General features: G+C 37.5%; 2 protein-coding genes across 4 annotated transcripts; both read right to left on the reverse strand.

The window, feature by feature from the left end:
• Positions 1–1,082: 1,082 nt before the first annotated feature.
• Positions 1,083–2,753, reverse strand: LOC133814606 (uncharacterized). Its single transcript, XM_062247545.1, has 4 exons — positions 2,721–2,753; positions 1,631–1,975; positions 1,339–1,479; positions 1,083–1,091 (listed from the first exon to the last, which is right to left on the reverse strand). The coding sequence occupies exons 1-4, from the start codon at positions 2,751–2,753 to the stop codon at positions 1,083–1,085; spliced, it is 528 nt and encodes a 175-aa protein (XP_062103529.1).
• A 130-nt stretch (positions 2,754–2,883) lies between these two features.
• LOC133818342 (protein NOI4-like) lies at positions 2,884–6,269 on the reverse strand. Of its 3 annotated transcripts, none has more exons than XM_062251139.1 (4): positions 6,108–6,269; positions 4,431–4,613; positions 3,382–3,421; positions 2,884–3,290 (listed from the first exon to the last, which is right to left on the reverse strand). In XM_062251139.1, exons 1-3 carry the CDS (start codon positions 6,111–6,113, stop codon positions 3,386–3,388), a joined length of 225 nt encoding a protein of 74 aa, XP_062107123.1. In that variant the 5' UTR covers positions 6,114–6,269; the 3' UTR covers positions 2,884–3,290; positions 3,382–3,385. The 3 variants fall into 3 exon arrangements, with proteins under 3 accessions (XP_062107123.1, XP_062107122.1, XP_062107121.1); XM_062251138.1 differs by having other exon boundaries at positions 2,884–3,293; XM_062251137.1 differs by having other exon boundaries at positions 2,884–3,421.
• Between the last annotated feature and the right edge of the window lie 17,158 nt (positions 6,270–23,427).

Below are 23,427 nucleotides of genomic sequence, written 5' to 3' on the forward strand. Positions count from 1 at the left end.
ATAATGGGGATTGATTTAACACGTTGAGATCATTATTGGATCTCAGAACACCAAGAAATACATGTCATATCTAGAGATCTTGTGAAGCAACTGCTTTGAGCATGATTGTTGGCCTGCTGTGATCACCTCGTGTGAATTAGCCTTTCCATGCAACTGGGCAATTTTTCCATTCCTAATGCATAAAATCAATGCTTACCAACATGCCTGGAAAGCCACACGCCTCCCCCATTTTAAGTAAGCGACGAATGTCCCTAGCATTGGGTCGTCTCAAATATTCGGTCCCAAAAATCTCATTCACTCCCTGAACGAAATTGACCAGGCATACAATAGTGGTGGTTTCGCCAAATCGAACATACTCATCTACGTAATTGGCAGGCACTCCGTATGAACATTCGCATAGCAAAGGTGCCCTTCTGTAATGGTGAAAGCCCCCTTCTACTAACTGCATCAAACCTCATCTAGAAATACTTCGAATGATTTTCTAGAGCTTGCACTATGCGTAGGAATACGAGTCTACGCATTCTAAATCTTCTTCGAAATCGATATTTTGTATACACCGATTCATCAAAAAAGTAGTCATCGAACAAACGTTTGTGTCCTTCTACATGAACCCTATCAATGTGGGCTCTCTTTATTCCTTGCCTTGTTGAGCTACCCCTATCCATGAAATCTTTGAAATATTGATCATCATGATCGTCAGTACACTCTGCAATTATGATATCTTCTTGACTAATATTGTCGTATGGATTCGGATAATTTGGCAAATCCATTGTCGAACTTAGAGTATATGATATTTGGGAATGAATGAGTAAAATGAAGGATGAAATGGAGAGTTGAATAAAAGGAAGATTGAAATTTGGTATTTTATAGACATGGTGACATATATAGCCATTAAAATGTAGTTGTTGAAATATAGTCGTTAAAATGTAGCCGTTAAAATTTAGCATTTAAAATGTAGTCGTTAATCAGTCGTTAAAAGATAGGTGTTAAAATATAGCCGTAATTCACTCACTAAATAATAAAGGATGATTTATTTAAATAAAATAATATATAATAATGTGATTGATAAAAATACATAGCAATTACAACTTCTACATATTAGTCTTAATATAAGTACACAAGTTTTCATAATCTTTCTTTTGCTCATGAGTCATATGCGACGTGTCCACGATGAGATAATCCATATATTTTGTCATCCTATTATCTTCTGCCTCTTTCTCTCTTATCGCAACCAATTTCTCCAATGCAGATGCTTTTCGTTCACTAATCTCTATAAATCTAGTGTGTGTGTGTGTGTGTGTGTGTCTTTTTTTTTTCCTTCCCTTTTCTCTTTGCTACCTTTTGGCCAGTAGGGCACACTTCACGTACATCATCATCACTGATGTCTGCATTGGAAGATGAAGTATATGCCCCTGATTCTAACACATTTGTTCTCTTACCACATTTTGGTTGGTACAGTGTATTCCATTTTGGCTCTTCCTTTAGCAATCACCAATAGTCTACAAGCAGAAAATTTGAGTTGCTATTTTTCAGATTTATACATTTGATGTGCATTCTCAAGAATTTGCTCATCAAACCAACCACTGTGATGTGCTTGTTGTACTCGCTTTTAACACCCATTGAAACACACCATCTTTTGATTCATATTGTTCCAATGATGGTCTTTCCATTGCTTTCCAGATCTTGTTTGCTCACATTTTTTGTTTGTGTTGTAGTATTCTGCGATCCGAGTCCAGAAATTTGCAGAAGTTTGGTCATTCCCCACGATGGCATCCTTAGATGTATTAAGCCATCCACTTATGAGAAGTATAGTTGCTTCCTTGCTCCATTTGACTTTACATTTATGGCTTGATTCATCTTCATTGTGTAGAACTACATTTTCCAACCCTTCAACATGATGTTCAGGTTGGGTTTCAGAGACAGATGTTGATGACGTTTCACGATTCAAATCAATACTAGACTTTCCACACCTGACCTATAATTTATTGAAACCATTTCAGGTTGGTGTAGGGAAGGCGTATGAAAGACATATGGTAGTGAATTTCTTGGTGTGAAAAATGGAGCGTGTTAGGGTGTCTCAAAAGAGCCAAAATTTTGGAAAGGGGTAAGAGGACAAGGGATAATTTTGAGAATTTGAAAATTTTTGGTTAAATTGAAAATATTGAAAATTTGGATTTTGGGGATTAATAGAGGAATTTTGAAAATTTTGATTGAATTGGAAATATTGAAATTTTAGTTTTTAGGAGTTAGTATGTGGAGAATTTGATGAATTTTGAAAATTTTAGGAATATTGAAATTTTGGATTTTGAGAGTTGGTGTGTGGAGAATTTTGAGATTTCATTGGTAAGAAAAGAAAATTTGTGATATTGATAATTTTGAAAAAGAATGTATGAAATAGTGTGTATTTAATGAAATGGATGAGTATTTATAGAAGAAAATAAATAAAAAAATAACATGATAAAAAAACCAAATGTAAATAAGAAACAGTCACAATTTGGATTGTTTTTGTAATGTTACATTTAATATAAATTTATAAACAGGCATAATTAAAAAAAAAAAAGTGTAAAGCACTGTTGCCTGACAAGGCAAGGCAATGGCTGCTTCAATTTTGAAAGCCACTTCAATTTTGAAAGCCACGACTCATCTCCAACGCTGGGCAACAAGCATTGGAATTGCTCTAAGGTTGCACTTTATGCAAAGCAACGGAACCTAACAGATACCCTAACTCCCACAGAGCTTCCTCCAAGAATCATTTAGGACTGCAAAGCCGTGTATCCCCCATGACCACCGATTACTGTAATCTATCTTTAGTGTTTTGCTGGCTATTAGTTGTGTCACTACTGTTAGTTCTCTCTCTCGAATGGGCTAATTCCAGCAAATAAATAAATAAATAATCTCCTATGGGTTTATTTCAGAAACTGGAAAAGAATAACAGTATTACAAAAGAAATTCTTGGAGGAACAGCTATCGTTGGTGGGTTTTTGTTCAAGTATAAAATGAAGTGAAATGCATTAGTTTACACGCAAGAAAATCACATACACTCAGAAATCAATGTGAAATAATAGTATCAACTCATCAATCAAGCTTGGACAAAAAAGGAAAGAAGCTACACCACGGCATTTAATATCCCACCAAATACACAATAACGTAAAATACAACATTGCCCTGCTATCATCTTTTTTTTCTTCTTTTTCTTCTTCATCTTCTGTGTCCATATCACCAACAAAGCTTAAGAGCATAACAAACTGATTCCAGCAGGACCAATCATAGCTTTTGAACACAGCTCCAGTCTTCTGGAATATATATTATATATATATAATATTGGCACAGAGCATAAAATATAAAACAAATTTCCTCTTAAATCTTTCAAAAAGTAGGTACCTCCTCACGATTCCGCACGCAAGCAGCAAAACCATTTCTTCTGCAAATCAATGCAGTTTCAAAAATCAAACAATGGTAATTATCAATCAACATTAAAAGATCAACAAGACACTCATATTTATAGATCCCAAAACCCAAATTCCCATTGAATATTTGTGACTTCTTTTCCTTTCCCAGTTAATGGAAATGGCTCAGCAACCAGGAATCCCCCATCTCCCACTTATAAATCCCTCAAATACCAATACCATTATGAAAAAACATCAACCAAACAAATATGGAGAAGATTGGTAAAAAAGAACAGCTTGTAAAAATGCCTACTTTTGGCTGAGTTCCTACTTAGTAACATTGTTTTCCGATGTAAATCCCAAAACAAGAGGCAATACTACTTTCACTCTTCTTCAGAAAAGTGAGAACATAAAGCAAATAAATATCCGAAAAATAAAAATGAGACCAATCTCAAGTTCCTGGACAACTGAAGAGGTCTTATTTCTATAGACCAATTCAGATTAAGATTACAATAAGGATGGAAGAGGTTTGATAAAATGAATTGAGAAAACTCAGCATGTTGTCAAACGCCAAGACCAACAAAACCAATAAATGTTTAAAAATCAAATTAGAATTCAAAATCAGGACAACACTGAATTTTTGTTTAAAAAAATGGCAACGATGAAAGTATTGCATTATTAATAAAAAAAAAAAAAATAACAACTCAGATTATTCAGGAACTTTAATATGCTTGAGAACATTTCAAATAATATTGACATATTATGGAAATTCAATTATATAGCACACCAGTATTAAAATCCTTTAATGGTTAAACTGAAAAACCTTAAGTACTACACTTCATAATTATAAAGATTCAAATGAAGTTTTGTGTCATCTCAAACCTAATTTTGGATTAATGATCCTTTTGAGAGATTTTTTTAAAAAGAAATGAATAAATGAGTTGGTTCAAATCAACTCCACCATTTTATAATCTTAAAAGCATCAAGTTGGTGGGGGTTCAGACAAATGGTGAAAAAAATGCCAAGGAAATAGCAACAACTTACAGATTGAGGTTTTCCGAGAACTGCTTCATGCTTGAAGGTGGGGTCATCCTTAGATGGTGATTCGGGTTTTCCACCTGTCTTTTTTTCATTCCTAGCCTTGTTAAAGATTACAGTGAATCCCTCAGCTGATGCTGGGTCATTGACATCCCATTCACCAAACTTTGGCAGTGGTCTACCTTTGTCCTGTGGTAAATAAGACTTCAAGTGAGAAATGCAAACATAGATAGCATATGCAAATTAATATGTACAACAGTGGAATGTTATTCTATGTTCAATTCCTAGCAGATATGAATGATGCCAATGGGATAAAGTTGTCTAGGATGTAATTTATTGGAACAATAAAATATCTATGCTACATGTATGAAGCCATAGAGTAGTAGTTTCGATGGACAGATAAAAGGGAAAAAGGAAGAGCAGAGTACAAATAAGATTGGATAAGAACAAACAGATAATTCTCAACTCTCGAGATCACATAAACATCAGTTGGGACACTGCTGCATATATGAAGCCATAGAATAGAAGTTTTGATGGACAGATAAAACCAATTGAGCAACTTACTCCTGCAATTTGGTGATTTAAAAAGCCACGTATGTGTACAATTACTATTTACATATGATTAAAACTCAAATTAAACACCTATCAGAATATTTACATGCATAAAAGATGAGAGAAACAAATACTAATTCAATAAGAAAAAAATAATCATGTCAAATGCTTTTCAGGGAAAGATCAAGGCAGGCACACAAACCAGGCTACAACCATAAGCCATGTTACTTTCAGGTATCTCAATCTAACAATATGCTGCAAAAAGAAAAAGCTTCAGGAATATTTGCAAATAATTCTGATTGAACCATGAATCTGTAGAGATTTTTCTGAAGGAACGTATTGAAAGGAAAACAGAACAACTATAAAAAATTTAAGAACTTTGCTCCCACATCAGCAATTGCAACTTCTCAACAGGGTTTGAATTTATAGAAAATCACAATAGGGGGAAATTAACAAGAAAAACTCCCCTATTAGAGCTCATAAGACACAACAACATAACAAAAAAAAGGGAATACATTTAAATTTTCTTCAGAGCCCCCTCTGCCAGTAAGCACCACACTTGGGCGACCCCCCCAGGTATTGAATCAAATTCTATTTATTCACAAGTTAAAGCAAACAAATCTAATAAAATGCACAAAAACCACCAAACTATAAAGCAATTCACTGAACACTTAATAAAATATCTCCACAGAAAACAACAAAATCCTTGAGCTTTTACAAAAGGAAAGAAAAAAAAAAACTTGGGCATTTTCTTTCCTCTTCCACAAAAAAAGGAAAGTAAATCCAAAAGCCATAAACAAGTGATTATAATACTCAAAAATAAAATCAATCAGCACATACAAAACAACAACTAGCTCCATATTACACCAACGCAGCAGAAAGCTGTGCACCCAAAAAGAAAGAATTTACAGGATCTGAATAGAAAATAAAGAAAGAATCAAAATTTCAAAAAAAAAAAAAATCATCCCCAAAATCCGAACCATTCATGAAATTCTCCAGCAATAATAATAATAATAATTGGTCAAAATTTCATCGCAGATGAAACACAGAATCAGAGCTATAGATATACACAAACGAATCGATAGATAAAAGAGAAAAGGAACAAAGTACAAGAGAGATTTGTTAACCTACCGCCATAGCTAAGCCTTCGGTTTGAGATTATTTTCCTCAGAAACAAAAGGCCGACTTTTTTCGTTTTCTTTTTTCTCTCTATTTTTTTTTTTTGGTGTAGCGATTGGATTATTCTTTTTCCGATAGAGCGAAAGAGAGAGAAAGAGAGTAAGAGGTGGGTGTGGGCCAATGGGCCAGATGATGTTATGATAAACAAGTATGGGCCCACGATTTGAACGACTTAACGGTGCTTGGTATTCCCAGCGATGCAACACCAACAATTTCTGCTAATTCAGCCAATCAAAAACTCTACTTATTTTCACTTTCCAATAATGTTGGTAATAGGTGGCTCTGATCCCATGGGGTCGCTCCCATACTAACACATTACTCCTCCATCCATTTATTTTATATTATTAGTTGTATCTACGGTCCTGATTTGGTTTCATTTTTAAACCCATGTTTCTTTGTTGGCTTTTTGGAACTTGGTTACCAAATGTGAACTTGCTTTCTTTCTTATATTCATTTTCAAAAAAATAATCATTACCAAAATAATTTTAACAACTAACGAAATCCATTTCATAGTTTAAAAAGGTCTTTGTCATCACAATGTCATAGCTAAAGTTATCAATTCGAGATTGGATATGCTTTTGGATAAAATTGTCCCAACTACTATTCTCACAATAAACAAAAAGTTTATACACTCAAATAATTCTATTAAAAAACTTCGAAAGCCATATTAATATTGTAATGTTACAATAATTCTTTAAAACTATGTACATAATAGGGACAAAATTGATATTTCAGAATCTATATGAGACTTTTCTTTTCCTAAATAATTTTTTTAAATCATATTAGATAACAAAAAAAATTTAAGTGAAATAATTATAGCGAATTCTCCTCAAGTAAGTAATACCAACTTAGCAATTTTTTTTTTTTTTTTCATTTTCAAGGAAGTGCATATTTTACCCAATATTTTTCTTTATAATTGTACAGCCAATAGTGTTATTGGAATGAATACACAAACTACTTTAAATATGTGAAGCCAAGTAGGCAGATTGGTTCGGATGGAGAAAAAAAAAGAATTGAACAAAAAAATATTTTCTAGTTTTTGTTTCTATATAAAATAAATATATATCACTAAAAAAAATACAAAATTTTGTATTTATCTTTGTGTGTATGTATAAACACTGCTATAATACTATATGCAATATTAATTTATCAATATAAATTGGGAAAATACTAAATTAGCCATTGTATTTTAAAAAATTATTCAATTCGACCATGTGTTTCTACAAAATAAAACAAATCAAAATACAGTTAAACATCTATATAGGAATACTTTATATAAGAATAACCTCTATGTTATTATAAAATATTAGTCCCAATTTCGACCAGCTATAAATAGAAAACATCTAAATTGTAATGAGTTATAAAAATTTTAAGTCTCGTGCTCTATACATGAATAATTGTATATATAGTTGTTGATTACATTTTTTACTATCAACTTAATAAAATAGAACTTTTAAAAAATGCAATAAATAGCAAGAGATTTTACGTGGTTTAGGTTATTAATTAACCCTAGTCCACGAGGCTATTGTATTATGATTGGTAAAACTTGGTTGGGCAAACTTCTATGGAGTTTTAGGCAGCATTTTTGCAATGCTCTACATACAAAAGTTTGGGGATCCCTTTATAATGGATGTCCTAGCCCTATTTATAGGGGACGGGAGCAATTAATTCCCTTAATGGGAAGTTATTATAATAATATTCCCAAATAATTAGGATTAAAAGCTAATTAATACACCTTTTGTGATAGAGGTAGTGGTTGGCATGTCGTTTCACACAGTGCCCATTTACGAGGTTGCACCCCACCATATTTTGCGGAGACACGCTCCTGACAGTGTCAGAGAGTAGCTGCACATTTTCCCACGTTAGACGCACATTGGAACATGTTGTTTGTCACCTGGACGGGCTCGACACAAAAATCTACAGGATAGTAGCTTTGTCAAACAATTAGCAATGGGCCAAGGTCTCTGCGCGTGACACCTGTCCCTACCATCTAGACTCTGAGAGGTATTCTCGCAAACCTGGAGGACTCACACGAAGGAAACTCAAGCTAACATATACAAGGTTCTTGGGGCATGGCCTGTCAAATGATAACGTTCCCCTGAGGAGCCTTCCAAAGACAGGAGGCAGCCTATCCTCTGAGTAGACAGTGAGCTCAATAGAGATCACTATACCTCCTTGGAGAACCTAACTACTCTCGGAGACTGCCACATATCACTTGGTGAAAACACAAACAACATTTTCCCCCCAAGTCTTCACTCGTCCTTGGACAGTGGAGACTTAGACTAAGAGTAGTACTTTCAAGGAACGAACTCGGGGGGAGACGCTTGGGCTCCTCGAGACATCAAACCTACCAAAAGGTGATGCCACGTGTCGGCCTCCTACTATTGGACCCATCAATCGACTCCATTTAATGAAGGCTTTAGTCCATACTCAAAATGTTTATTCCGTACCCGAAATGTGCTTTCACACTGCATTTGAGGTGTCCTTTTCCCAGGTTATGATTACGTTCCATGCCTCGATATTAGTGATTGTTGGATCACACTTGAATGCCTACTCCATATGCGATCGACGGTCAAGAAAGAGTAACTTCCCTTCCAAGTTTTGGTGTATAAAACTCAAAATTTTCCTCACATTCTTTTACACTAACATTTAAAATTTCCCCAAACCAGAGCTCATGCAAACCTCTTCATCATCCCACGATCGACTTCCTCACCAGAAATATTTTCACCGGCGATTATGGACGGCTGGAAGGAAGCAAGCTATTTTTGGGTCAACGATGCTAAATATCTTCGCGTCCAGATTCGACTTAGCACTTATCGTCGGTTCATCTCAGGTAAGCATTTTTCATTTTTTTTCTTTTTCTTGTTTGAGTCATTCTGGATGATTTTTAGTTTGCATGCTTAGGTATTTTGTTGACTTCGGAGTTTTAGAGGTCATTTCGACCCCTTTTATGGTCCTTTTAGGTCCATTTTCACAATAAGGCTACGGAAAATGGGCCATTTAGGTCTCTGCGTTATTTTCGCATTTTTGGACATTCGACTGGAATCTGGAAAATTTCCAAATTTCGGTGAAACCTTTGAATTCCACTGGTGCTCTCCGAAACTAGACCCAAGGATCTGGGGACACCCTAGTCCATTAGATTTATCTTCCTTCTCCACTTCCCGAGCAGTTGTCTTATGGTTTCTCGTATTTTGGCCCTTTTTCTTCTAGTCAAGAAGCTAACTGCTTGGCTTTGTTTTATATGTCCGAGGAGCCCAACACTTGCACCAACAAGGGTTTTACTCTTTCAATCATGAGATATTCACAATGACCCGAGGAGATCGTAGGCCACAAGAAGCTACTTGGGCAGAGGCCCCAGTGCCCTCACAAGTATTGGTGGTACGAGAAGTGGCTCCATTTCCCAAGAGGCCTGCATCACAGGTACAACGTGACTGACTGAGGTGGAGGTGAACCAAGCCTTCGTTCGTCATCCCACTCAAAAGTATGAGGTTGCAGGCTTTGAGGCGAAGCAATACCCCAACAAGCTTAAGCATCCTCTTACCTTGGAGTGCATAATGAAGCATTATGGAATCGACGAGGACTTCCTGGTGTGCCTTTGTCGAGAGTCGGAGAGAGTGCACCGCAACATCCACGATCTTAAATCGTGGAGGCAGGCACACCTGATGGCGGGAGCCGCCTTGCCCTTGCACCAGTACTTCATGGATTTCATGAAGTACATGGGAATAGCTCATTTCCAACTCTCACCCAACAGGTACAGGGTCCTGGCGGGTATGTACGTCCTATTCTAAAGAAAGATCTGGCCAACATCTTCTCCTGCGGAAATCCTCTATTTTTACAGCTTCCAAAATATGCGAAGGAAGAAGCAAAGTGATCTCGACAAGTATTACGCATTGATGAAGTATAGTCAGCCCTTGTTGAACTATAAGGCCCCACACCACAATAAGAATCATTCTCGGGACTACAAAGACCATTTTTTCTTCACCAACGACTTCCGACTCACACTAACCCCACGCTTTTACTTGAGTTCTCCAGGGTTGGTGAGTATTATTTTAGTTAAAATTTGTTCTTTTTTCATGTTTCCGTAGCTTGTCCCATACTTAGTCATTTTCGTGCCCACAGGCCCTTTCCATCGAACCCACTTTGTCCAAGCATACGAGGATCGCTTGCATGAGATGAAGGCCCTTCCCAACATCGAATTGGAACTAAGCCATCTAGTGATAGAGGAGAACCTAAGAGAGAAGTGGATCTCCTACAATCGGAGCAACAAATTAGCAACATGGAGTTGACTGGCTACATCGATGGTATGGGCCCTTGAAATCTTCAACCAACGATTTCTGGAGGAGCGGTTCGAGAATGTCCAAGTGGTTCGAGAGGCTGAAGAAGCCTGGGTAGACTAGGAGCTCGAGGAGGAACTCCAGGCGAGGATAGAGAGCTCATCCCTAGACCAAGGTAAAACTCTTATAGTATTTTATTACGCTAGACAAGTAGGGAACGTTGTAAGCCCCGAGCACATATGGGCTTCTCCATCATTTCTCCAGTGTGGCCTGATCTCTGACTGCCATTGAACCACATAGGAATTTCAGGATTACCAAGATTTAATAGATGTCTATCTCCACCACTCGCGGGGACAGTTGCATCCGTGGGGGTTTGTTCCTCTGAACGAAGTGACATCTTTCCACGTGAACTGTTTTTTCCAGTACGAAACTAACACTACCTAGGAAATGGGAAGGCTAGTTAAAGAGTTCACGCACTCAGTCCTTCACCCGAAGGAGCTTAGTGGTGAGGATTCCGAGAAGACCTCGTGCTTTTGACTTATGCTTACTCTTTGTTTTTCGTGCATTTGCTGACTGCCATTTTTTCTTTTGCAAATCACATGGGATTGGTGGTCATTGCCCGATCAGCTTTTAGACTCGAAAGGGCTTTTGTTTTGTCCTCACCGGGAGGATTGCAACCTCTTCGGGATAGAGCGACCCCTCCACCAGCCAAGCGGTAGTGGACGTCCTCCCCCCCAGGAGAGGTTCCTTGTGAGGAGGTTCCGGGAGCAGAGAGCCAAAGATTGGTGACCCGCCCCCAACTCCTAGTTTATCCAGAGACTTTTGAACGAGAGATGTTGAAGCGCTACCAAGTCAAGGTCTAGCATTTCAACGCCTACATGGAGGAAGGGAACAAGGCCCTCCGTGAGACTGCGGAGGCTTTGCAACAACTGAAACCTCCAAGGGAAAGACCCTTTGAGCCCCTAATTAGTGGTGTAGAGTTGAAGATGTTGTTCTTGGCAAAGCTGAGAGAGGTGGTGGCTCCACTAGCGGTGGAGCTTCTCCAGGGGGTGAGCTCTACCATGCGTGAGCTCACCACTCGAAGTTTTTCCCAGTTGGATGACAACAATGAGGGTCCCTAGTCGTCTTCTGTTTGATATGCCAATGTCTACGTAAGTCAACTCAACTCATTTTACCATATATTTTTTTTAGAGTGGTACCAGCTAATCAGTTGTATGCCTTGTTTTGCATTCAGCTTTGGCATGCCAGCGTCTTAGGGACATGATGATGGAGAAGTCCTATGAGCTTCATTGAGCTCAGGCCAAGTGATTAGTGCTCAAAAGATGTCATTTATCAAGCTTAAGTTCAAATTAAATTAAGTTGTGAATAATATTTTCTTGAATTTATTATGATATATTCTTTAAATGGAAAATATTAGTTTTAATTTAATTTTAAAATATTTTATATGAATTATAATGCATTTGAGCCTAATTAAAAGAAAAAAAAATAAAGAAAATAAAAGAAAAGAATTAAACTTGAAAAATGAGAGCTGAAAAATGATATTATTGTAGTTAACTTCTCTTTTTCAGCCAGGCCCATGCGTGAGCCCAAGAATTTGGCCCAAATAGCAGACCTGCTGGTCTCTCCACCTGCCAAGTGGTGCATTGCTGTAGCGCCACCCGTCCGCACCCCTGTCTCCTTCAGCATCCCAGCTCCAGCAGGCCTAGCAACCTTCCAGGCCCAACGTAGGCCCATGGCTCCAGCGGCCCAATGCAGCAACCAGGCCAGCACCCCACCTGGTGACCCGGCCCTTGACCCGCGAGCCTCCAAGCCTAGCCCACGCCAACCAGCCCAGCAGCCATTGCCTCCTTCAGCATCCAAACCTGTGAGCCCCACCTGGTGACCCGACCCGGTTCAATCTTTTCTTCCCCAGCCAGAGGCCACGTGACGCGCTCCTATTGGCTGGGAATGGGTCAAACCCACCAGCCCACTCCCCTATGCATTTTGGTCCTTGCGCATTTCCTCTTTGAGCTTTAAAGCTCATGCTTTTGTGGTATTTTAGAAAAAGGAAAAAATGATCATTCACCAAAATAGCTAGGTTAATATTAATAATAATGTAATGCCCCAAATTTCCTAATAAGGTTTAGGACCTTGATTAGGAGACCGGGAGGGCCATAATTGCTTTACTATGCTATTTAATGATAATATGCATGTTTGGGTGTATTAAATATGCATGTGAACCCATTTGTGATTAATTGGGTGATTTTCATATTTTGGTCATTTCGGGCATTTTTGGCATATATGTGAAATGGGCGTGGTGCTTTGTTATTATCTGATTATGCTAGGGTTACCCAGCACAAGACGATCCTAGGAGGTAAGCTAGTGGGAAAGTCACAACGGGATTTAAGCTTGACTTAGAGTAAGTCAAGGGGTATTTAGAGCATTACCAGGTTATTTGGTAATGGGAATTAATATTTGGTGATAAATTGGGAGTTAGTAAGACCAGGGGAAAATTCTGGAAGTTTTGACTATAATGTCCCCGGGGGTGTTTTCGGGACCCCGAGCATTAGGTTTTATTGGAAGTTACTTAAGCTTGAAGTAACCTTTTAAGGAAATAAAAAGAACGTTCTGTACGTTCTCTCTCCCCAAAAGTTCCCTTTTCGTCTCCCGGTCGCATTTTCGAAGATAACTTGAGTTCTAGGACTCGGAATCAAGCAAGGATCGAGGCATAGCAATCCTAAGGAGAATTAGAAGCTTATTAGCTGGAGGATTTGATGGAAAACAACTCAATCGGAGGTAATTCAAGTTTAAGTTTTAAGTTTTTAAAAGTTTTTAAGCTTGGATTGGACTTTGTGAATCGTTGAGTTTTTAGTTTGTTTGAACCTTGGGTTTTGGTGGTTTTGGACCATTGGGGAGTTTGGGAACTTTGATTTAATGATTTGGGAATGTTTAGACATGTTTTTGGGAGGTTTTAAAAGGTTAAAACGAAGGAAAAATGGTTGCCCCGAAGTTGGGCCGCGGCCCTGTTCTTGGGCGCCGCGGCCCTTGCTCGAAGAAGTAGGTGTCAGGATTTGGCCTTGCTGGGCGCCGCGGCCTGGGCTGCGGCCCTAGCCTCATAAGAACCCTGGGGGCCATGGCCCAAGGTGCTAGGGCCGCAGCCCTTGCCCTGTTTTCACCCCGTTTGCTCGTTTTGACCCCGGAAACATGGTTTTGGGCCTCGGGATCATTCCTACTACCCGAATTAGTGAGGATTGATGTCTTGGAGGCTAAGTTTTAGTTCAAGGGTTGGTTTTAGAACTTGAACTCATTGGGTTACCATTTGTGGTTGTGACTAGGTTAACACTAGAGGCTTGGAATCAGGATCGTTCTTGTGGCTCGTTTGTTGGTAACCTGTGCTTGGACCCAAGGTAAGAAAACTGCACCCTGTGTATGACATGCATGGTTATCATTGAAGCATGTTGGTTGATTATTGAGTATGTCATGCATGGTTATTATTGATGCATGTTGGATGTTTAAATGTAAATGTTGATAGCATAATGAATGCTTGGCAATCTTGCCCATTTGCATATGACTATTGTTGAGGCATGCTGGATGATTGAGTGTGATGCATGTAATGCACGAGAAACTTGTGATTAGGGCATGCCATGAATGATGAATATGAGATTGGCCAGAGCTTGAGTCTCTGAATTTGTGCATGATCATGATTATGCTGGAAACTGTTTAGTAAGCATGCTGAATGCCCTATTCTTGGATAACTGGCATATGATATATGTTGATAGCATTGCTTACTTGTGTATGGTACTGACTAATTAGTCAGATTTGACAAAAGGTGCTAGTATCAACTGTGAAGCTGTGACTCATTAGTCAGGTTCGGCAGTGGTACTGGGCACTAGTCATGATGCACTGACTCTTCAGTCAGAATCGATAAAAGTGTTAGTGTTAACTGTGAAGCTGTGACTCATTAGTCAGGTTCGGCAGTGATACTGGACACAGGTCAGGTAGCGCTGACTTATTTGTCAGAACGGCCTTAGCGTGAATCACGCAAGCCAACAGAGATTAGATCTAATCGACTACTAGCATTGAATGACTCAAGGAGCATTAATGCCTGACTGACCCTGAGGGTCGATGAATGAAAAAAGAGCTTGGAGGCTAGTGGCTTACCTAACAGCCACTCTCCCGCTAGAAAAGAGAGCTTGGAGGCTAGTGGCTTACTTAACAGCCACTCTCCCGCTAGAATCATGTGATGTTCACCCATTGGTTTGAAAGCTTTATATTCAATGTGATTATAATGATAATCATTTGTTAATGTTTATGAAAAGTGTTATGTTTTCTTGCTGGGCTTCGGCTCACGGGTGCTATGTGGTGCAGGTAAAGGCAAAAGGAAGCTGGACCATCCTTGAGTTGGAGAGCTTAGGTGATGACGTGTACATATGCAGCTGCTCGACCAATACTTGGGCGAGGTTTGAAAGTGGAACTAGGGCTGAACCCTGTTTTGCCGCTTAGAACGGCCTGTTGTAAACACTTTCTTGTAATAGACTCTAAAATTATATTTTTGGGATCCCAATGTATACAGTAAACGTTCTAGTGAAACGTTATATCTTAACCAAAGTTTTTAATCTCTAAACCGCTAATCACGCTTAGTTACACGTTTATGGCCAAATGACTCGATTAGCGAGTTTAGCATTGTTTGCAATGCGCATTGTAGCGGTCCCCTGGAGTTGGGGCGTTACAAATAATATTTGGTTTTTTAAAATCATATGTTATTATTAATATTTCAGATTTATTGTGTAACCCCCATTTGTTGTTTAATTTCCTTTTAGTCCATTTTTCCCTCTATAAATAGGGACTCTTTCTTTAACATATGGATGTAATTTTTAGGATAAAGAAACTATAGCAAAATTTCTACTCACTTTCTTCTCATATTTTCTTCTTAGAATTTTGTGAGAATTATGAGCATAATGGCCTAATCTTCCTAGGAAGGTTAAGGATGATTCCATATGCTAGTGATGTTATTTTGCTACTTTGATTTACTATGTTCTTAATGTAATGTATTTGAGTTATTTGTGTTCTTTCATCCTCATCTCTATTTTGTTATCTTTATTTACTTGCACTAATAGTATATAGGATTAGTCATGCTCTTTCTATGTGCTTCTAATTAGTAAAAGTAATATTGATACATAATTTTATGTCCAATCTTCTATTGCATTATTACCCTTGGGTATTTTGTCATTTTTAGATTTTTCATAAGATTAACATTGTGCCCCTAAAGTAAAGAACTTTATAACTCAAATGAACTTTTGTTAGAAAAGAATATGGATTTTAATGTTAGATTGTTCAAGTAAATGTTGGGATGTGAACTATTTACTTGTGTATTTTTGTAAATCAAGTAACTAAGTAACTAAATAAGCATATGGATGATTCTTAAAACCTTTCTATTTCTCAAACTCTTGATTACACCTTACTTTTATTTCACTTATCTCATTTTATCCTTTCATAAAAAAGACACTCAAATATCTTTTCATTTCCATTTTTATTTATTTCATGTTACTAACTTTTTGTGTTATTTTCTACTAATCTTTTGGTTTTAGGTTACCTCCTTGTGGATTGACCGCTCAATTTTACTACAACTACCACTTAGTGGTAGTCACATTTTGGGCGTTAAACACCAAGGTTGCCACGCTTAAGGAAAGGGTCAAAGTGCCTCCAGAGGAACCGGTCCGCCTGCAGATCTCTCTTGAGGCAGAGCTGTAACATCCTCCTAATCCAAGACTGTTACATTATGTAATTAAATAGTGGTTAACTCACTAAGTGAGTCATTTGGACTTAAACGTGCAATTGAAACTAACCACAGGTTTATGTACTAAAAAATTTGGTCAAAAGTCAACCATTTCATTAAAAGAGTTTGAGTTCAATACATGGGATCCCAACAACATTTAAAACTGTTACAAACTCAAAAATGAATACAAAATCTGACCTAAGCAGCAAAATCAGGGTCCAACCCTCTTTCCAACTGATACCCTTGACAGTGGCGGTCAAGTAGGCCACATATGTACACCCTGCCCCTGAAGCTCTCCAACTTGTGGCTGGTCCAGTTTTTCTTTTCCTTTACCAGCACCATTTAGCACTTGTGAGCCAAGGCTCAACAAGAAAATATAATCATGCTCATAAGCAGTAAATCATCAGACCATAGAATCATAATTAGCATGCCTAGCAGTAATAACCCTACCCGTGCATGCATTTAATCCAGATAAGTGACTAGGCCCATTGCCCAATTTCCTATATAACCAGCCTTAGAGCTGGCCAAGCGTACATGGTGCTTATTATTTCAGGTGGCCATAGGGTCGTTCAAGCGTATATCACGCTTCTGGGTAAGCTTAACTACATCGACCGGCTTTCCACACACTATTGCTGCCCTCGACTCATAAGTCGAGCCTTTAAACCATCGACTTATAAGTCGAGCCTTGTAACCCCTCGACTTATAAACCAAGGCTTTTGTAAACTAGATGTATTCTTGACTAATAAGCCAAGCTTTTAATCAGGTAACATAGACAGGTCATCGACTTATAAGTCGAGCTTTTAATCATATATAATGGACAAATCCTCGACTTATAAGCCGAGCTTCTCAGTCAAATATAATCGATAACCCTCGACTTATAAGTCAAGCATAAACAGATAAATAGTCATTACTTAACACAAATATACACAACACAATCAACATGTTTAATAAAACATTCTCAACATGGTTATAACCATGTACTATAGCCGAACCAAGCCCTAAACACAGACCGGGTGCAGTTTTCTTACCTCACGTCCTAAGTGAATAGCGTATGACGACCCTGAGTATGATCCTTTCCTCTTGAGCCTAACAGTTCACCCTATTCATAACCATAACAAGGAATAACTATCAGGAAGGAACTAATAAAGGCTTCTAGACCAAGTCCTAGCCTCTGGGACCCCTTGGCTCACCCCGAGTCGGGTATAAATTCTCATTGTGACTAAACCGCTATCTTGCTCGAAAGGATCGAATCATGCCGAATTTATCAAATATATCCACATAATAATGTGGTCTCAATCACATCGTATCACATAATCACAATTATACCATCAACGAGTCAAAATTATAAATATCCCCCTTTAAATAAAAACGGGCATGTTTCGCACATTTAATACACTTAAACATGCATAATTAGTCATATAAAAATATAACCCATGCAATTCACATAATCACATAAATATATATTAAACACACAATATTCTAATATTCCCCTCCCGGGCCTCTAATCAAGGCACTAAGCCTTATTATGAATTTTGGGACGTTATAGGAGCAGACTCGGACTAAGGCGCTCGAAGATTCAGCCCATAGAGCATCCAAGGAACTTCAAGCCACCAGGGAGGAGGTTCAAAGAACCAAGGATGAGGCTGCAAAGTTGGTAGGCGAAGCTACTCGAGCTGTAGAGGAGGTCACCAAGGCCCGAGAAGAGACCACGATTGCCCTAGGCAAAGCTACAGCCAGCGAAGATAAGGCCACGCAAGCGACGAAGGAGGCGAAGTCTCTTCAACAAGAGATGGAGGTACTCAAGAGGGAATTCGACACCATTGTTGAGGATGCCTTTTACGTAACATTGTTCCATAATCAAGAGATGAGCCTTGAATTCACCGGCGAAGTAGACAAGTACCGGCTACTCTTCGAGGAGAATCTGCGGGCGACGAGGGCTGTGGATACTGCCAACGCCATAGCCACTGAAGTTGGGATGGTACAAGAGGTGGACCTCATCATCAAAGTTGTCAAGGAGGTTCCCCAAGGCCAAAATTAACAATCTTCATGTAAAATAGGCATGTGTGTTGTCTCTTTTCTTTTTTGTTTTTTGGGGCATGAACAATTTACTGCTTGATCCCCCGAGCACAGTTATGTAATCTTTTAACTTTCGAGAATGGCCTATGCTTGCACTATCTATTTGCCTTCTTTGCATTATCACTTAATACACCTTAATTGGCATTTACCAATTCTGCATATTGGTCTTAAAATTCATAAGGTTTTATTTTCAACTCTCAACGTAACTCATCTCCACGAGAAAGTTTTATTTGACCTTAATTTGTCCACCATACGTGGGCCTCAGTCGTGAGACTGAGGTCTTAGTTGCTATAGTTAGTCCAACTAGGGACTTGTGTTCGAGTCTTGGCGACTTGAGTCTAGTCGATCCACCTAGTTCTTTGACGCATCCAAGTACTTAGTGTTGCTTCTCGGGCTTATAGTCCTCGAAAGTAACTTTAGTACATCGTCAAGTGTGAGCACCTGACATGTTTTTAAGCCCTCGAGTCTTAAACTACTCGAGGCTAAGGAGGTCAAATTGGCTTAGGGTTCAATAACACAATGATACTCCATGGGCACATTTTCCTTGGGAGGTTACATTGGACCTTTTCGTTAGGCACGGTCATAATTTTGCCCCCCGAGTATAGGTTACTCGGGGCTTTTATTCAAAAGATTGGGACTCGTCCTCGGGCTCTACATCCTTGGATGGATTGATTTCTCCTTCCTAGGTTATTGGGTCTTAGAGCGCTCAAGTTCTTGGCAACTTGAGTGTAATGTCCCAAATTCGCTAATAGGGCTTAGTGCCATGATTAGCGTGTCAGGAGGGTATAAATGGATTATTACATGAACTTAATTGAATATATGTGTGATTATGTAAAATATACGAGTTATATTAAGATATAGCTATGTATGTATGCTTATGTGCATTAAATGTAATTGTGGGCTCGTTTTTGTGAAAAATGAGCATTTTTCATAATTTTGACCCGTTAAGGGTATAATTGTAATTATATGTGTTATATGATTGGAACCACATTATTATGTGGATATATTTGCAATAACTAGCTTAAGTTGATCCTTTAGAGCGACTTGGATAAAAATTCTCAACATGGATAAAAATTCTCAACATGGATTTATACCCGGCTCGGGGCGAGCCAAGGGGTATTTTGGTAATTTTGCGTAGGTCGGGAATTAGTGGAACATTATTGAAGGAAATATTTGTATTTGGAGGGTTGGTAACTATATAGGGAATTTAGATGTTAATTGGGGTTTAGTGGGATTAGTGGCGAAATGACTGATTTGCCCTTGGTGAATGTCTTGGATTGGATTTTAAGGTGAAGGTATAGTGGTCATTTGGCCAAGGGTATAGACCAAGGCAGCAGCTGCCTAGCATCCCACGTTTGGGTACCCATTACTTCCCTTAGCTTCTATCACAAAGTGGTGCTAGACTCTCAAGCTCAAGAAAGGCACTTGAAGGATTTTGGTGAAGATCAAGGGGATTCAAGGTCATAAGGAAGGGATAGAGCTGCTAAAACCTTTAGTTAGCTACTGAGAAATTCGAAATCAAGGAGGTAAGGACTTGTAGATCTGTTTCTCATTTTGAACTTTGATATTCTTGGTTGAGATGAGGTTAAGGCAAGTGCTGATGAAATTGAGGTTTCTAGGAGATTGTAGTATAGAATTTGCTGGGAGAAATGTGTTGGGAGGCTCTAGGAGGCTTGGAATTCAGTTTTAATTTGCATTTCAGACCTGAGATTTTCATATTTGGGTAAGTTCCTAAAACTCAAGCTCAACATAGTGAATTCTAGAATTCTTGATGTTTTAGTGCATTTTGTGGTATACTAATATTGGTAGTAGGTTGTTAGGGTTGTCTATGGAATTTTGGTGGTTATAAATATAACGTCCTGCGTCTTCGGGTACCTTTAAACGACTCGGGTTGAGATTTTTTCCCCGAGTTAAGAATATTATTTTAAATAATATTATATTTGTTTGGAAATTATTCCATGAGTTATTGCTAGCCAAATTATGAATTTTGTGATTTAAAAGTCAAGATGAGACTTTCGGTCCTGGACCGACACAAAAACCTTGATCAGGTAAAGTTTGGTAAAAAAAAATAATAAACCTAAGAGAAAATGGAAATTTTAGGGCATTTTGTGTTAAATGCTTAATTTTACCGAAATGAGGAATTTTATTCCTTAAATTGACTTTAGGTAAAATTTTATTGTGTGATTAATCAAATTAAATGTGAGAGACATTTAATTTAATTATTATGTGTTAAGTTTTGTTCTTAAAACTTAAATAGAGTAAAATGTATAGAAAGTCAATTTGGACCTTTCTTCTTAGGAAATATTGATTAACCTTTATAATATATATATATAAATATATATATATATGCATATATAGGAAAGGTTGGCCGGCCATGTGAGGCTTTAAAGTGATTTGAAAAAAAAATTAATTAACTTTTAAATCCCATTTATTTAAATGTTAGGGATAAAGGAAAGTGGGTAAAACACTTGAGTGTTTTAGGTTATAATTAGAGTTGTATAAACTCTTCCAACCCCTTCCCCAAACCGACCACTCACTCTCTCACTTTCACTATCATATTTTTTTGAAAACTCTCTCAAGTTTTCTCTCCATCTTCAACCTCAAGAACACTAAGGAGACTTGGAAGCTAAGCATTGGTCTAGGAAGGGTTTTCTCTAAGGTAAAGTTTCAATAAACTAGACTTTTGTAAAGTTTTAAACCATAGATTTTCAAATAGATAATTATCTATGTTTTGGGGGGAGTTGGTTAGGGTTTTTAAAAGGTTTTGAAGGAGCCAAAGCTAGTAGGAAGATCCACACCTTAAGCAAGAACACCAAAGAGGTAAAAAAAATTTCTTTTATGGTTGTTATTGTATGATTTTTAGTTTTAAGCATTATTTTGTATAGTTAATGCTTAAAGTTTCTTATTGGTGATGTAATAAGGTTATGGTAGTTGTTTTATAATTTTTATGATGCTTGTGTGTTGATTTTTTGAAATAGGGATCAAAACCCCCAAGGGTTTTGTAGGAAACCTTAAAACAAAATACATGTTTTGAGCTGTGACTTCCAAGGAGTTAAGCATCCACTGTATATTGATTTTGTCAAATTTAATTGTACTATGATGTTGTTGAGATTGAGTACATAAAATTGAGCTTTTGAAACACTAAAAAATGTTTAAAAATGAGTGAGTTATGCTATTTCAAAGTTTAGGTAAAAAACTGTTTTTTTTCGTATTTTTATTTTTGTAACCAAGTTTGGACAGCCACTGTATAGGGAAAATGATCCCAGTTTTTTCTAAAATTTGTTGGACATATTATTGGCATAACCTAGTATTCCACTGTAAAATTTGGTAAAAAAATTATGAGCGGTTTGAAAGTTATTAAATGTCAAAGTTTAGAAAAATTAAAGACTTGAAAATAAGGTCATTTTTACCTCATTGTTGAAAAATAATTTCACCAATAAAAAATGCTCATTTTGACCTAAGATTTTACAAAGACCTAAATGGCATACCAAAAATAGAATTGGGAAATTTTGGTAACAATTGGGTAAGTAATTTCAAGTTATAAACTAACAAAGTATGTAGTTAAAAAGGTGAAAAAATAGGGTTTTCACACTTAGTGCAAGAATGAGATTTTGGAACTTAAGGTAAAAAGTAAATTTTGCTTATTGCAAGATAAAAACTTGGTAAGTCTTGAAAACATATTTTGACTAAAATTACCACTTTGAGTATAGTGTGAATTATTTTTATTAAAGAATTTTTATTCTTTTAGAAATAAAAGATTTAATCTATTAATAGTTAATAAATTAAAAGAGGGTTTAAAACCCTATATTTTGATAAAATGATTAAGTGAATTATTTTCTAGTAAGTAAACTTGATTAATCGATTTTGAAAAATTAACTAGTCAAGATGGGAAATTTTTAACGGTTTTCCTAATTAAGATATATTAGGCTATTTTTCTTAAAATGATTTTTAAAGATGAAAACCTTAAGAAAAATAAAAGGGAAATTAAGAGTTTACTTTCTTTAAAAATAATTAAGGAATTAATTAGTATTTTTTGGATATAATACCGTCTAAAATCTTCCATATATTTAACCGACTTGTTGAAAGTACGGGTCAATAGCGATGCGTTTAAAGAACAAGATTTTTAGCGGATTGTGGGAAAATACTATTTTGATACCCAAGCCTAGGTATCGAGACCATAGGATAGGTCTCCCCGAGACTTAGGGTTTAGTCTCAAATATTTTTGTATGAATTTCCTTAATGGGTTTAAAAACCAAATAAGGATCATTAATCATTACAAATGATTTTTTATTAAAATGACCAAACTGCCCAAAATAATAATAATAATGAATTGTGAGTGTCATAATTAATCCGAGTATACTGTATGGATAACTACAGTATTGGCTAGCATAACTGGACTGAACGTTGGAGGGTGAACACCTGCTGAGTGCTATGGAATCCAAGTAAGTCAACTTGTACTGTGTGGCTGCAACATGAAACGACTATGTATTGTATGTTAGTATAGGGACACTTGCACATATACACATTTTCATAGAAAGTTGCTTAGAGACATTAGTCTAGTGAGTGATGATTTAGAAAAATATGAACGATAGATATCCGTCATATCCTAGACGGCTGATCCCCGTCACACTGCTTGATTTTATTATGTCTGGTTCAGTACCACGACGAGTGGCCAAGAGGTGAGGATTGCTGGTTAAAGCTAGGGGTGCCAAAATGAATGGGACTTAGGGGCCCTCATGCTTACTTAATCAATGAACGGTTAGAACCCGAGCAAGTGCTCTGATAAGTTATTCCCAGATAGCAACCGTGAATATTGGCCATTCAGTGAGAGTGCCTAGAGATACTAGGGGTTGCCAAGTTTGAGTGAGGCTGAACACCCTAGGGGTAACTTCTCACCAGCACCACTGATTAACATAGAAGTCTCTGTAAAACCGTGTAAATTCGATTTACTCTTGGATAAGTAGCGATGCCCTAGGTAACACGATAGTTACCCTTGATGGGGATATTTATTGGCTAGATCTTAGTGTTGAGACTCGGTTCTCTCTTACATATTAGCATTTATGTTGGAAGGCGTGTTATGCCCGAATTGTTGGAAGTTGTCGAGCATTGGTCTCGAATTATATTGTGATATGATATATCTGCTTGCTCTGGGATTTTCTGAGTGTAG

The sequence above is a fragment of the Humulus lupulus genome, chromosome 2, assembly GCF_963169125.1.
Source record: "Humulus lupulus chromosome 2, drHumLupu1.1, whole genome shotgun sequence".
In the NCBI taxonomy this organism is placed as follows: Eukaryota; Viridiplantae; Streptophyta; class Magnoliopsida; order Rosales; family Cannabaceae; genus Humulus; species Humulus lupulus.

Excerpts from the sequence above, each read along its gene's own strand:
- LOC133818342 (XM_062251139.1), bottom strand. Across the intron at positions 3,422-4,430 it reads TTCTCGGAAAACCTCAATCT|AAGAAATGGTTTTGCTGCTT; the intron begins GTAAGTTGTTGC and ends ATTGATTTGCAG.
- LOC133814606 (XM_062247545.1), bottom strand. The coding sequence starts at position 2,753 with ATGATTCTTGGAGGAAGCTCTGTGGGAGTTAGG. Across the intron at positions 1,976-2,720 it reads GAAGCTCTGTGGGAGTTAGG|GTCAGGTGTGGAAAGTCTAG; the intron begins GTATCTGTTAGG and ends AATAAATTATAG. Across the intron at positions 1,480-1,630 it reads ACAATATGAATCAAAAGATG|GAAGAGCCAAAATGGAATAC; the intron begins GTGTGTTTCAAT and ends TGATTGCTAAAG.